Raw genomic sequence first — 14929 nt, 5'->3', positions numbered from 1 at the left:
CACTCTCACTGACCACTGACTTTAAGTTTATTTGAGTTTATTTATTCTAATGATATATAAAGTTAACTACAGGTAGACACTCCCCTGACCACTGCTTTTATGTTTGTTTCAGTTTATGCTAATGTTAAATAGAGTTAATTATAGGTAGACACTCACACTGAGCACTGATTTTATGTTTGTTTTGGTTTATGCTAATGTTATATAACGTTAATTACAGGTAGGCCCTCTCACTGACCACTGACTTTAAGTTTATTTGGGTTTATTTATTCTAATGTTATATAGAGTTTATTAAAGGTAGACACACTCACTGACCACTGATTTTATGTTTGTTTCAGTTTATGCTAATGTTATATAGAGTTAATTACAGGTAGACACTCTCACTGACCACTGACTTTATGTTTATTAGGGTTTATTTATTCTAATGTTATATAGAGTTAATTACAGGTAGACCCTCTCACTGACTGCTGACTTTATGTTTATTTGGGTTCATTTACTCTAATGTTATATAGAGTTAATTACAGGTAGGCACTCTCACTGACCCATGACTTTATGTTTATTTGGGTTTATTTATTCTAATGATATATAAAGTTAATTACAGGTAAACACACTCACTGACCGCTGGCTTTATGTTTATTTGGGTTTAGTATTTTAATGTTATATAGAGTTAATTACAGGTAGACCCTCTCACTGACTGCTGACTTTATGTTTATTTGGGTTCATTTACTCTGATGTTATATAGAGTTAATTACAGGTAGGCACTCTCACTGACCACTGACTTTATGTTTATTTGGGTTTATTTATTCTAATGTTATATAGAGTTAATTACAGGTAGACACTCTCACTGACTGCTGGCTTTTTGTTCATTTGGGTTTATTTACTCTAATGATATTTAGGGTTAATTACAGGTAGGCACTCTCACTGAGCACTGGCTTGATCACTCGCTTTATGTTTATTTGAGTTTATTTATTCTAATGATATACAAAATTAATTACAAGTAGACACTCCCACTGACCACTGATTTTATGTTTGTTTCAGTTTATTCTAATGTTATAAAGAGTTAATAACAGATAGACACTCTCACTGACCACTGACTTTATGTTCTTTTGGAGTTAATTACAGGTAGACACTCTCACTGACCACTGACTTTATGTTCTTTTGGAGTTAATTACAGGTAGACATTGCTTTCAATGGCAGCTGTCAAGAGGTGGATATGCACTTTATGTCCAAATGCTTGTGAACGCCCTTTCTAATGAATTAAATCAGCTGCATTATTTTTACCCATTGCTGACACAGATGTGCAAATGCACAGGCACAGCTTGTCTAGACCTTATTTTGCATTTGTTGCGTATTGCCAGATGTGGAGCAGTGGAACTGTGTTCTTTGGAATGATGAAGTTTACCCATACTTTTGATGGGATGAGTTGGGGATAAGGTTAAGTGGTGATAATCATCCAACCTTCTGACCTCACTAACAAAACTCTAGTTGCTGAATGCAATTAAATCCTCACAGCAATGCTACATATAAAATCCAGTATAAAGTCTTCCCTGGACAGTAGAACCTGTTACTCCAACAAAAACAGGATAAACTATTTTTAATACCCTTGATTTCAGAAGAAACTATGAATGAGCAGGTGCACAATTACTTGTGAGCATGTGGTATGAGTGTAGTAAGGTCTGGTAGGTGTAAAGTCAGTGTCCTCAGGATGTTGGTAACTGGGTTTCTAGACTGAAGCGTAACCTAATTACCTCTATCACTGGACATGCATGTTCACAGCTGTGTGTGAGTCACTCATTTATCATGGCAACCATCAGCATGGTAACACCAGCAGCACACACACACACACACACACACACGTGCACGCACAGGCCGCATGCGATTCACATGAGAGATCAGAGTGTATTAGCTCAGAGCGTATGCACCCCTGCTGTTTACAAGCTGATGGGCTTCAGGATTACTGTATAAGTGTGTGTGTGTGTGTGTGTGTGTGTGTGTGTGTGTGTGTGAGAGAGAGAGAGAGAGAGAGAAAGAGCGAGTAAGAGAGAGATAGAGAGAGAGCTCTAGACTAAAATATTGAGAATATGTTCGGCTGCTTGAACACACATTCACTGGCTACTTTAAGTTCAAGTAATTTCTTTTATATATACATTATCTATCTATATGCCTTATAAAAAGATCCAAGATGCTACTTTTGGGTAGTGTTCCTCCTGGTGAGAAAAAGTTGACTACAAGACATGCCTCTATGACATTTTGCCTACTTGACACACTTTGAAAGAAGGCACATCCTAGGACCAATTTGCCCACTATATATTCCACTTAAGCCCACCATTTGAACTGGTGTTTGTGAACTGCTATGGGCTGAAACCATTTATTTTTTCTAATCAATCTTGGTTCTGATTCTTTTATGAGTTTAAGTATGAAATCCATGTGGTAAGTACATGCCTTAATCTTTGCCTTTGCTGGGGAGTAACACACTTCTTTAACTACTGGTATGATGATCAGGGGAGCATCGCATACGCCACTGATGAGGGACACTAACAGCTCATTTGTGCAGAACGTCCTGCGGCCACATGTGCTGCCTCTTATGGCGAGACTTCTACTGGCTATCTGTGGATAGTATCTGTGGGTAGATGTGCTGCAGGACGCCATACAGAACTTCTATAACTCCATACCCAGCTGTATCTCATCTTATATCCATTCTAGAGATGCTCAACAGGGTCTAAATTAGAGTATCCTTTGAATTACACGGTTCACTTTTCACCAATAAACTTCTAATCTTTTCATCCTAATACTGTAATCACTTACATATATACACATATATCCTTTTATATATCTATCTATGTATTAATTTGTTGGTCATATGCAGGTACTGAACACTGTAGACACACACTGTTAAAAAGCTAACGGACGACCCTGCCCCCTAACATTGACCTCCAATACTTTCAGATAGAGAGAGAGAAACAGAGAGAGAAACAGAGAGAGTGAGGGAGGGTGTTAACTGTTTGAAGGAGGAGCGTGTTTGGTAGCTGCACGCTGTCAGATAGAAAGCCACAGTTTGTCAGCAGGGTCACATGTGTGAGGGTCCGAGCCGCCATTTTTTACGTTTGTGTACCGGACTGTACCAGAGTCTGATCTCTGACCTTTACTTGACGATTCGGTGAGTTTATAAAGAGAGGAAAGCAACAGCAAGTGTGAGAGATTACTTCACTTATAGCCTCTTACTGAGTGAGTGTGTGTGTGTGTTTAAGTGTGTGTGTATATGTGTGTTTAAGTGTGTGTGTGTATGTGTGTGTTTAAGTGTGTATGTTTGGAAATCTTGTTAGTCCAATCACTGGTCTTAGTTGTGTGGCCACTGTCTGAACTGAATTCTTTAATTCTGTGTGAACAGAGTATCTGGGTTCTGATTGGACAAGAAACCATGTGAATTTTACTGATCAAGACCAGAATTCAGAAGAAGTCAGAATTCCAGGAAAGAATTGGACCAGATCTTTTGAATGCCAGGACCTGTGGGTTCTGACTGGACATAACTTCTGGATATTGATTGGATAGGAGTGCTGAGCTGACAACCTTCATTGGCTCTGATTGGACAGAATCCCTGTTTCTTCTGTTCTCTGATTGGACTGGACAGGATACTTGTTGGACGTCTGGTGTCCGATTGGACAGTACTCCTGTTTTTCCAGTGACTCAAAAATCCCTAAATTTGGATTGGGCCAGAAAAGTAGACTATCATTGGATGGGCTCTTGGGTTTTGATTGGATGTAACTCCTGGATAATGACTGGACATGAATTTCAAGCTCAGTTTGGATGGGAGTTTTGAGCTGACAGGACCCTTTGGCTCTGATTGGACAGAATCCCTTACTCTTCTGAACTCTGATTGGACTGCACATGATGATTGAGTTCTGATTAAAAGTGATCTCATGACTCTGATTGGACAGATTGGGCAGATTGTAATTTAAATTCCTGGACTTGAACCCTGGACTTTTGACTTGGTCATAACATTTGGGTTCTGACTATTTAGAATTCCTACATACTAATCAGACAGGAATTTTGATCTCGAATCTCTGATTGGACAGTAAGCTTTTTTTCTCAGTGGCTGGAACTTTTGTGTTCTAAATGGACATAATCCCTGGTCTTTAATTGAATTTGGACAGAATCCCTAGTTTCTAATTGGACCACTTGTTTCTTACTTGCTGAAACAATTGGGTTGTGATTGGACAAAAACTCAGGTCCTTGAGTGAATGTTACCTCTGTTTCCTCATTGGCCAGAACTTTTTGGGTACTCAAAAAAAAATTCCTCACAACTGGTGTTGGGTGCGTGTTCAAGATGACCACAGAACTCCACAGAGACAGACACAGAAGATCTGGGAGACTTTCCTCTTCCTCATCTTCATCATCTTCATCTTCTGGTGTCCTCATGGCTCAGAGAGTCGCCACCGTGATGCTGACCAGCCAAAGACGCCACACACAGAGGATGCCGCTGACCAATCACACGCAGAGAAGACGGCACACAGGTAAGAGAAGGTCAATTATTAGCGTTACCATATCAAAAGCTACCATCTCTAGACAATAAAAAAAGTAATACAGTTATCAGCCATAACATTAAAAACACAGACAGGTGTAGTGAATAACATTGATGAGCTGGTTCCAATTGTTTAAAGGTTTAATATATAGCATTAGGCAGCAAGTGAATGGTCAGTTCTTGAAGTTGAATTACTTAAAGCAGGCAAAACGGGCAAGTGTTGGCAAGTGTGATGTTCTTGACAATCAGACTGGGTTAGAATATCTCCAGAACATCAGGCAGGTATTGTGGTGTTTTTTCAGTATGGAGTGGTCAATAACTACCACTCCATAAAGTGTTACATGGAAGAACAACCAATGAACTGGTGACAAGGCTCTTAGAAGCCTCACATGACAGTTTTATTTGATTGCAGACAGCATGATCCCAAGATATTTAATGTAAGTATAAAATTAAATCTGCTTTTCTTCAGCCAGCCTATTTTCCCATTGCTTGGGAAATTATTACAGCACAGATTTACTGCAGTGCGAGCATATAGTTTAATTAAGCTTGGAGTAAAAAACATAGCAACTAGACCTTATGGCCTAAAACAGGTAGTCTGGTAGGTAACCATTATATATAATATAGCTTACTACCCAAGGGAAGGTAGCCCTGGTGGGCCTGACTCCACACTGATGGTGAGTCAGGGTTAGAGGGACACGCCCATTATGCAAATTCAATGGTACCAGGAGCCAATATTACTCAATACACATGTCCAGAATTACTGTCCACTTCTCTACTGGACTGGGATAATGGACCATCACACAGTGGAAACAAAGTGTATTGTCATCAGACCAAAGAGTATTCCAGATCTTTTATTATGATTATAAGAAATAGACACTGTCAACTTTGGTCCACAGATGCAGCATTTATGTGAAAAGGCACAGTGAGATCTTAAAGTAACAAATGCTAACTTCAAGATAACAGCTTTTCCAGGGACATCACAGCCAAAATCTTTCATTTAGATCATTAATTTTAATTCATTCATACATTATATACAAGTCTCACCAACTTAAAAAAAAAAATCGGGAGCTGGGAATTTATGACTATTATATATGTCTTATTGCCAGTCATATAAGCTTGCAGTAATGTTTAGGAATATATCTACATTGATGGGCGTGGTGGTCTGGAAGTGAGGTGTGTTCAGGTAAATTTCTGGTGTGTTTCTATTTTGGCAGCAGAAAACACAGAAGCTCCACTGACTGAAATAAACCTAGACAACAGTCAATCATCAGAGTCTATTTCTATAGGTGCGCCCAGCGCATGTACACCCCCACTAGTTAAATACACACATACACACACACACGGACGCACTGCAGAGCACAAACCTGACTTTTAACTCAACAATAAACAGAATAAAGGATAAAATATGATTGCTGTTCCCTTAAATGAGCTGCTGGTGTATCTTCACAGCGTGAACCCGCAGATCAGTATCAGTCTCTTCTGAGACACACAAAGCGCTGCGCTGTTAAGATACGAATGTGCCAAAGTCAGAGCTCACCCGGCTCTTAAAAAGGAAATTGCAAGTGAGACGCTGATTGGCACTGTTGGGCACATTAATTAGTTATAGTTACTAGTTACTTCTCCAAAAAAGTAACTAGTAACCAGTAAAAGTAACTATTGCGTTACTTTTGTTTCACTTACCCCCCCAAGCCCCCACCTCAGAGCGTGTTTCATAAACCAGAAGAATAGAGTGCACAACAGCAAAGACAAGTACCTTCATAGAGGTTTGTCCATGACAAATTTTTCATTGTGGCACTGTGCACTTTTACCTCAGTGAGTTTGAAATAGTGTTGGTATTTCCATCTGGAAAAGGCAATTTTGCCACTGGAGTCCTCCTTCACGCGCCACTATGCATGGGTTCCAAACACCCACCCACCTGTTTTCTCTGATTGGCTGAAAACGTTTATTTCAGTAACGCAGTTTATTACAATGCTGTTATTCCCATCTCTGCTGATTGGTTTACTCACTTACGCTCAAAACACACCTATTATTTATTATTAATTAAGAGAATTAGTTCGTACCTTTTGCGTGTTTCCAGCCACACAAGGCATATTTTTTGCAGCCTCATGACAACATAGACACAACGACATGCTTTAAATCCAGCTGCTTGATACACAATTGACTGGTGCGACTGGTGCGCTGGTGCACTATAATAGCTTAATAGGCTCTTTATGTTGTAAGAAGAATTAGTTGAGCAGCCTATCTTGGGCTCATAGTGTCTGCAAATGAAATCACATGTAGTGGTTGGTGTTGTGCACCAGGTGGGAGACTACGGTTCAATTCCCAATCTGGGCTACATCAATAAGACTTCTGACACTACATTGACCCACTTCTGTAATATGTGTTATATTTTATAAAAAGCTTCAAGAAGGTTGTTTTTCTAGAAGTGGCTCAAGAGGGAATTGTACAAAAATAGCGATTTTTCACCAATCTACCACTTTAAGTGGATAACTGGAGTGCCCTGCACGTCCTCGTGCGATCATCAGGTAATTGACTCGCAGCCTAAAGCCTTAAAAGCAGGATCTGGGCATCCTGACTGCAGACCCGGGATAAACACCCTGCTCTTCACTCTCACGTTAATGCCAGGCTTTACGGGCTGGGAATGAGTCCGAAAGAGCCGGCAGGGTTTTACTGCGCTATTCTCTGTGCTGTTCATCGCTCTGCATTACCTGGGGCTGCGTGTGATCCTCGGCAGTAATGAGCTTTGTGCGTGTGTCTCTGATAAGCGCGGTATAATTAGGCTTAGTCGTACGCGGCCTCTGTAGCGGCGTGATAAAGAGTCAAAGGCAAAAGCATTGAACCTGGCTAACCCCCAATTCACCCCCCCACCACACACACACACCTCACCCACACACACTCCTCACCAACCAGAGGAATGCTGGGTGGTGAAGGACGAATGGGGCACTTGTAAATTAATTCAACTACTTTTTCTGCCTTTATGTAAAAATTTGTTCTGTTAATTAACTAGAAACTTTAATGTGTCAAAGTTGTTTTTTATTGAAATTAATCATAATACCAATTTTGGTCTAAACTTACATTGTTTTGCATTTTTGCAAACTACTACTTCTCATGACTGCTGAGTTCAGAAGCTACACTATAAAACTTTACTTTGTTAAATAATTTGTTGCCTCAACTTAACTTTAAATAGACTTAAAACTTTTAGTCATTATTCATAAATTGTAGGTTGATTAGTATTAGTAGTATTAGTAAGGTCAAATTTGTACAAAAATATGATGTATGGCATAGAAATATGGCATATATAAATGGCTTTATATAGAACAGGGATCAGCAATTAAGTTTGGCCGTGGGCTAGATATTTTCCAAGCCATTACGTGGTGGCCACAAAAAAAAATCTGTTTAAGAAAATAAAGTGTAATAGGATGGAGTGCGACAGACTAGTAGCTCTCCAGCCCAGAGGGTTGTTGAACACAATTGCAGAACAGTTGATCTCAAAGCAGGTAAACCCAAGAAAAAAAGGAAAAATAAGTGAATAAACACACCGCTCCCCACACGGGATCGAACCCACGTCATCAGGGTCACCGCCCAATACACTACCACTGCCCCGGCTAGTAAATTGAGACACGGCTGGGGAAAAAAACGGCCTTATAAAGTGATAGGGAGCCCAAGAATGGACGGTCGCCTACTGCTGCCAATTGCCGACCCCTGATACAGAGCATACAGCCAGCACAGAGTTAGCGATTATGCTTGCTCTTACAGCCTACAACATATCTGTAGAGGGCAGGCATTAGTCATAATATATAATCCACAAGTTTACCTATATTATTGGTAATTACTAAATATTTGAAAGTGTGAAAAATTGGTGGACACACCCAGTATGGAAATTGGTGCCAAAAGCCAATAGAAAAGAGGTAATTATAAGTTTCAATTCTAAGATATTACTTAAATGTGTATGTTGCCACAAATGTTGTTATGTTGGGAAATATCCAAGAAAGTTCAAAAAAATTGTGGGATTACAGTGTAGACTACTCATATTAATTTTTAAAAAATGTTTCAGTGTTAAAAAGTTTAAATGTGTGATAGATGAAATTTATTTTTCCAGTCAAAATCTGTCAAAATCATGTGGACAAAAGTATTGGGATGCTTGCTCATTTACTGTATATTTTTACTCTTTACTGTCTCTACTGTCCAGGAAATTGAGACTTTCTATGATTTTAGTATTTGTTTGCGTTCAGTGACAAGGATGTTGAGTGATGTTCGTCCTCTTTATACCTGTTTAGTAGCCCATTCCTGGCATTGGGCATCTGCTCTGCTGAGATAGTCCTGTTATATTGGCAGCATGTGTATATATGTGTGCATTTGCACATCTGTGTCAGCTTTGGGTGCAACTGAATGCAGTATTCATTAGAAAGGGTGTCCATAAATATTTGGAGACATTTACGCTAATTCTTCTCTGTTTGACTGAATGGAAATATGTGGGGCATATAAACAAATTATTTTGATTATTTTAAGTTCATACACCTGTTTATATTTATATGTGGGTATGGTTAGTGAGGTGTTAGTGAAGCAGGGGATTATGGGTATTGCAGTTTTTTGTGTGATGGAGGTCGGTGGTGGTGAGGGGGGGTGTTGGCAGCAGCTGTAGCAAAGCTTTAGCACAGCTGTGGAGGAAGATAACGGTGGCGGAGAGACATCGGCACGCAGGATCCTCTACAGCCTCTTATCTCCCACACACACACACACACACACACACACACACACACACACACTGTTTTACAACAAATTCCCGCCACCTTCCTAGCACATAAGCAGAGAGTGAGAGAGAGAGAGAGAGAGAGAGTTCTACATTCTGGCCACTTTATTAGAAACACCCACCCCTACCTCGTGCTTCCACACACTGGACAATTTATTAGAAACATCCACACTAAAATTGTGCTTCCACTCACTGTGGCCACTTTATAAGAAACACCTACTCAAACCACCCTGCACTTCAACTTACTGGACAATTTATTAGAAACACCTACCCACCACCTTGTGCTTTCACTCACTTTATTAGAAACACCTACAATACCTTTTGCTTAAAATCACTGGCCACTTTATCAGAAACACCCACAGCTCCTTATGCTTAAAATCTCTGGCCACTTTAACAGAAACACCCACACCACCTTGTGTTTCCAAACACTGGTCACTTTATTAGAAACACTTACTGTCTCCAACTGTAAGAAGTGGGGTAGAGAGGGGTTTCTAATGAAGTGGCCAGTCGCTGAACGTTCTCCTGTAATCACACTGTGTGTGCATGTGTGTGTGTGATAGTGTGTGTGATGGTGTGTGTGTGTGAGAAAGAGAGAGAGAGAGAGAGAGAGAGAGAGAGAGAGAGAGGGTGTGTTAACAGTTAGTCTTCCTATTTCTATTTCCTCTGCAGTCGCTCTGCGGTCTCTATGAGGAACAGATGTTCAGAACTCGATACTGAGCTGCATCCCCTTTTCCCTGCTATCTAAAACTCCAGCACTGCCAACCGCCTGCACACAAACCGCCTGCGCACACACACACACACACACACACACACACACACACACACACACACACGTGTCTGTAAAGGCATTCGCTTACACAGATGTTCACAAAAAAAACCCGAAATAATGTTTTTTTTCGTTATTTTCATAAATACTGACCAACAGTTCCAATAGTAGCACTAGAAAATGACCACTGACCACAAAATACACCTGTACTTCTACCATGTACTTCTACATGGTACCCACCCAAGATGGCGGCGCGTTAACACGCAGCGGCCGCTCCGGGTCCGTTAAATGGTGCTTTTGTGTTACTATTTGTCGTTTTTTCCGTTTATTTCCTGCAAATATGTGCATCGGAACACCCGTGCACATGTTCTACCACCGCCAGACCCTGCTACAGTGGAGAAATCAGCCAGAAAACACGCTACCGGACGAGGTTCTGCAGACGCTACTTGAGCTTAGCCTGCTAAGAGACCCAGGCCGCCAGCCCGCGGTGTTTCCTGACGCCGGAGCCCAGCGGAAGTGCCATCGCAAGCGGTGCGAGCGTAAGCGGAAGCGCGGAAAGAGAGCCGGGATCCGCGCGAGGCTAAAGGCTAGTCCTAGCCGGCCGGCTATACCATCGCTCTTTCTGGCAAACGCCTGTTCCCTTGACAATAAACTGGACTACATCCGACTCCAGCGAACAACCCAGCGTGAGTTCAGAGACTGCTGTGCTTTGGTTTTTGTGGAATCGTGGCTGAACGACAACATTCCGGACAGCGCCATTCAGCTAGCCGGGCTAACCGCGTTCAGAGCGGATAGGAGCGCGGCTCTATCCGGGAAGACCCGCGGTGGAGGCGTGTGTGTTTACATCAACACGGAATGGCGTAACAACGCTGTGACTGTCGCCAAACACTGCTCTCCGCTGGTGGAGTTCCTGATAGTCAAGTGCAGACCTTTTTATTTAGTACAGGAGTTCTCCGCCGTGCTAATAGCTGCTGTCTACATCCCACCCAGCGCTAGCATTGGTGCTAATGCTAAAGAGGCTCTGTGTGAACTCTATCGGTCTATCAGCGATCTGCAGAACAAACACCCCGACGGACTGTTTATTTTCGCCGGAGATTTCAACCACGCAAATCTCAAGTCAGTGCTCCCTAAATTCCATCAACATGTGGACTTTGCAACGAGAGGAGCGAGCGCGCTGGATCTTGTTTACACAAACATCCCCAGCGCGTACCGGGCGGAGCCCCGCCCCACCTCGCTTTCTCGGACCACATGTGTGTTTGGCTGACTCCAATATACACCCCACTCATCAGACGCTCCAGACCAGTTCAGAAGCAGGTGAAAACCTGGCCGGCAGGCTCCATCTCTGCCCTTGGGACATGTTTAGGGAGGCTGCTACTGAAGGCGATTCTGTTGATTTGGAGGAGTATGCAGCATCAGTCACTGGCTACATCAGCAAGTGTATTGATGATGTCACTGTCTCCAAGACCATCACTACACGCCCAAACCAGAAGCCTTGGATGACTGCTGAGGTACGTGCACTGCTGAGGACCCGCGACTCCGCCTTCAGAGTGGGTGACAAGGTGGCCCTGAGGAAAGCGAGAGCCGACCTGTCAAGAGCCATCAGAGAGGCAAAGGGCGCACACTCCCAGAGAATCCACAGCCACTTCAAGGACACGGGTGACACGCGGCGTATGTGGCAGGGCATCCAGGCAATCACCAACACCAAAGTTCGCCGATGATACAACCGTACTGGGTCTCATCACCAAAGGCAACGAGTCAGCATACAGAGAGGAGGTGCAGCGGCTGACAGACTGATGTACAGTCAACAACCTTCACCTGAATGTGGACAAGACAAAGGAAATGGTTGTTGACTTCAGGAGAGCACAACACACCCACTCTCCACTCAACATCGACGGATCCTCTGTGGAGATTGTTAAGAGCACCAAGTTCCTTGGTGTCCACTTAGCAGATAACCTCACCTGGACCCTGAACACCAGCTCTACAGCCAAGAAAGCCCAGCAGCGTCTCTACTTCCTCCGGAAGCTGAGAAAGGCCCGTCTCCCTCCACCCATCCTCACACTCTTCTATAGAGGGACCATTGAGAGCATCCTGAGCAGCTGCATCACTGCCTGGTTTGGGACCTGCACCGTCTCTGACCGCAAGACCCTCCAGCGTATTGTGAGGACAGCTGAGAGGATCATCGGCGTCTCTCTCCCCTCCATCACGGACATTTACACCACCCGCAGAATCCGCAAAGCAACCAGCATTGTGAATGACCCCACCCATCCCTCACACAAACTGTTCTCCCTCCTGCCTTCGGGAAGAAGGTACCACAGCATCCGGTCCAGCACGACCAGATTCTGCAACAGCTTCTACCCCCAAGCCATCAGACTCCTCAACTGCAGAGACTGAACTGATGGTTTTTCTGTACATGCACACACACTCTTACCCCAGAAAATGGAAAGCACTAAAAACCCTACTACCTCACTGGACTCTATTGCACACTGTGTAATAGAGTAATTACTACCTCACTGGTCTTTTTTGCACACTTTTTGCACACTGCATAATTTACACACTGTCTTGTTATTTATTATTCTTTGTCTGTATTGTGTTGTATTGTCTGTCTGCACTTTTGTACTGTTGCACTATTGTTCTGTCTACACTGTGTTTATGTGCACCATGGTCCCTGGAGGAACGTTGTTTCGTTTCACTGTGTACTCTGTATATAGCTGAAATGACAATAAAAACCACTTTGACTTTGACTTTGACTATATTCTGTATATTTCACTGGAAACACCTACAGTACTTACAGTACAATATGGCCACTTTATTAGAAACACCTACCTCCTGGCAAGTTTATAAGAAATGTCTACCTTCTAAACACTTCATCAGAAATGTATGGCTTCTGGTCACATTGTAGAAACACTTTCATTTTGGACACTTTATTAGAAACGCCTACCCTGTGCTTCTGCTTGAATAGACGTTTAATTAGAAATATTCTAACCTCCTGGACCCTTTTATAAAATCACATGTCTCATTTTTAGAAACACCTACTTTCTGGCCAGTTTATAAGAAACACCTACCTTCTGGATTGTTATTAGAAACATCTACCTCCTGGCCACCTTATTAGAAATACATGCCTTCTGGCCACTTTATTAGAAACACATATTTCCTGACCACTTTATTAGAAATACCTATTTCCTGGCCACTTTACTAGAAGCACCTACCTCCTGGACACCTTGTTTGAAATACATGGCTTCTGGCCACTTTATTAGAAACACCCACTTCCTGAACACCTTATTAAAAATACATGCCTTCTAGCCACTTTATTAGAAACACCCCCTCTTGGACAATTTATTAGCAACACCTACTGTATCATGTGGCTAAGTTATTAAAAACATCAACCTCCTAGACACTTTATTAGAAACACATGGCTTCTGGCCACTTTATTAGAAACGCCTACTTCCTGGACAATTTATTAGCAACACCTACTGTACCATGTGGCTAATTTATATTAAAAAAAAAAAACAACAACCTCCTGAACACTTTGTTAGACATACATGGCTTCTGGCCACTTTATTAGAAACACCTTCCTCCTGGCCACTTTAATAGAAACACATGGCTTCTGGACACTTTATTAGAAACACCTACCTCCTGGCCACTTTTTTAGACACACCTACCTCCTGGCCACTTTATTAGAAACACCTACTTCCTAGCCACTTTATTAGAAATACATGGCTTCTAGCCACTTTATTAGAAATACCTACTTCCTGGACAATTTATTAGAAACACCAAGCTGGACCATGTGGCAGGATTTTAGAGCCACACCCCTTTATCCTCAGTAATGCCCTCGTGCGTGTGCTCAGTGTGTGGGTGCTGGCGGTCTGATTGGCTGTGTTCTCATTAGATAAACCTCCGCTGTTTGGGACCCTCTCCTTAAAATCACTAATTTACATGGCCGGCTGTAACGGTGAGTCAATAGAGCTGCTGAATACAGGAGAACAAAAGAGTCTGCAGGTCTGTCTCACACACAGCGAGCTTATCTCTCCCAAACACACACACACACACACAAACACACACTGCCACAGTCACTATAGGAAAGGATTTACAATACAGACACTGCCGAAAAGGGCGGCAAAAAGCTTCTGCAAGTCTATCTCTCGCTCCCTCTCTTTCATTCTCTCTCTTTTCTATTGCTCTGTCATTTCCATACTGACACAATACAGGCCGATCTGAGGTCTGCATCTCTCTCTCTCTCTCTCTCTTTCTCCGGCTATCAGATGGAGACAACAGCAGAGGAAGGAAAATAAGAGAGAGAGTGAAGGTCGTGCGAGCATTCTTAATGCCACAGGGGTCAAGGCAGCCTGTAGAGTGGGGTGGTCATTAAAGATACAGAGAGATGAAGAGGGGTATTTGAATGAGAGGAGCAAACACGAGGAATAGTACAGTGAAGAGAGAGAGAGAGAGAGAGAGAGAGAGAGAGAGAGAGAGCAATGGGAGAAACAACCCACAGAATTGATGCACAATGAATTCAGTAAAAATATTCTACAGGTCCACCGAAAGGTTCTGCAGAGCCAAGAGCTGAACAATGAAAACTGTTCCCTCCTGACCCTGAGTTCACTACCTCACACCAACACTTTTCACCATCAGGAACAGTCTGTAGTACACTCAGCTAGACCAAACCAAATCCTCACACTCTAAAAACTAAACTACATCACCCAATGGAACGTAAATCACAAGCGCAGAGCAGAATGTACAATTTACTTTAAACCATTTACAGTTTTTCCCAAATGTTTAAACGCATTTCTAAAAACTTGGCTCAGTTTCTCAAAACTCTAAACACAAACTGAAAATTATTAACTGCTTTGTTGAAACTCTACAAATCTCTAGCAAAACTGATTCCTTCCACCAAAACAAC

At 42.3% G+C, this 14929-nt stretch overlaps 1 protein-coding gene across 4 annotated transcripts in view; it reads left to right on the top strand.

Annotated features, from left to right (window-relative positions):
- Positions 1–3047: 3047 nt before the first annotated feature.
- Positions 3048–14929, top strand: part of cbfa2t3 (CBFA2/RUNX1 partner transcriptional co-repressor 3) — a 77521-nt gene continuing 65639 nt past the window's right edge. For all 4 annotated transcript variants that reach the window (XM_049471044.1, XM_022665142.2, XM_049471043.1 and 1 more), the window contains exons 1-2: positions 3048–3154; positions 3386–4508. In XM_049471044.1, the coding sequence (XP_049327001.1) occupies positions 4322–4508 (187 nt within the window). In that variant the 5' untranslated portion in view covers positions 3048–3154; positions 3386–4321. The remainder of the gene's footprint in view (positions 3155–3385; positions 4509–14929) is intronic.

The sequence above is a fragment of the Astyanax mexicanus genome, chromosome 23 (assembly GCF_023375975.1).
Source record: "Astyanax mexicanus isolate ESR-SI-001 chromosome 23, AstMex3_surface, whole genome shotgun sequence".
Classification (NCBI taxonomy): Eukaryota; Metazoa; Chordata; class Actinopteri; order Characiformes; family Acestrorhamphidae; genus Astyanax; species Astyanax mexicanus.
The sequence above is the reverse complement of the archived record's forward strand: the minus strand, read 5'-3'. Positions and strand labels throughout refer to the sequence as shown.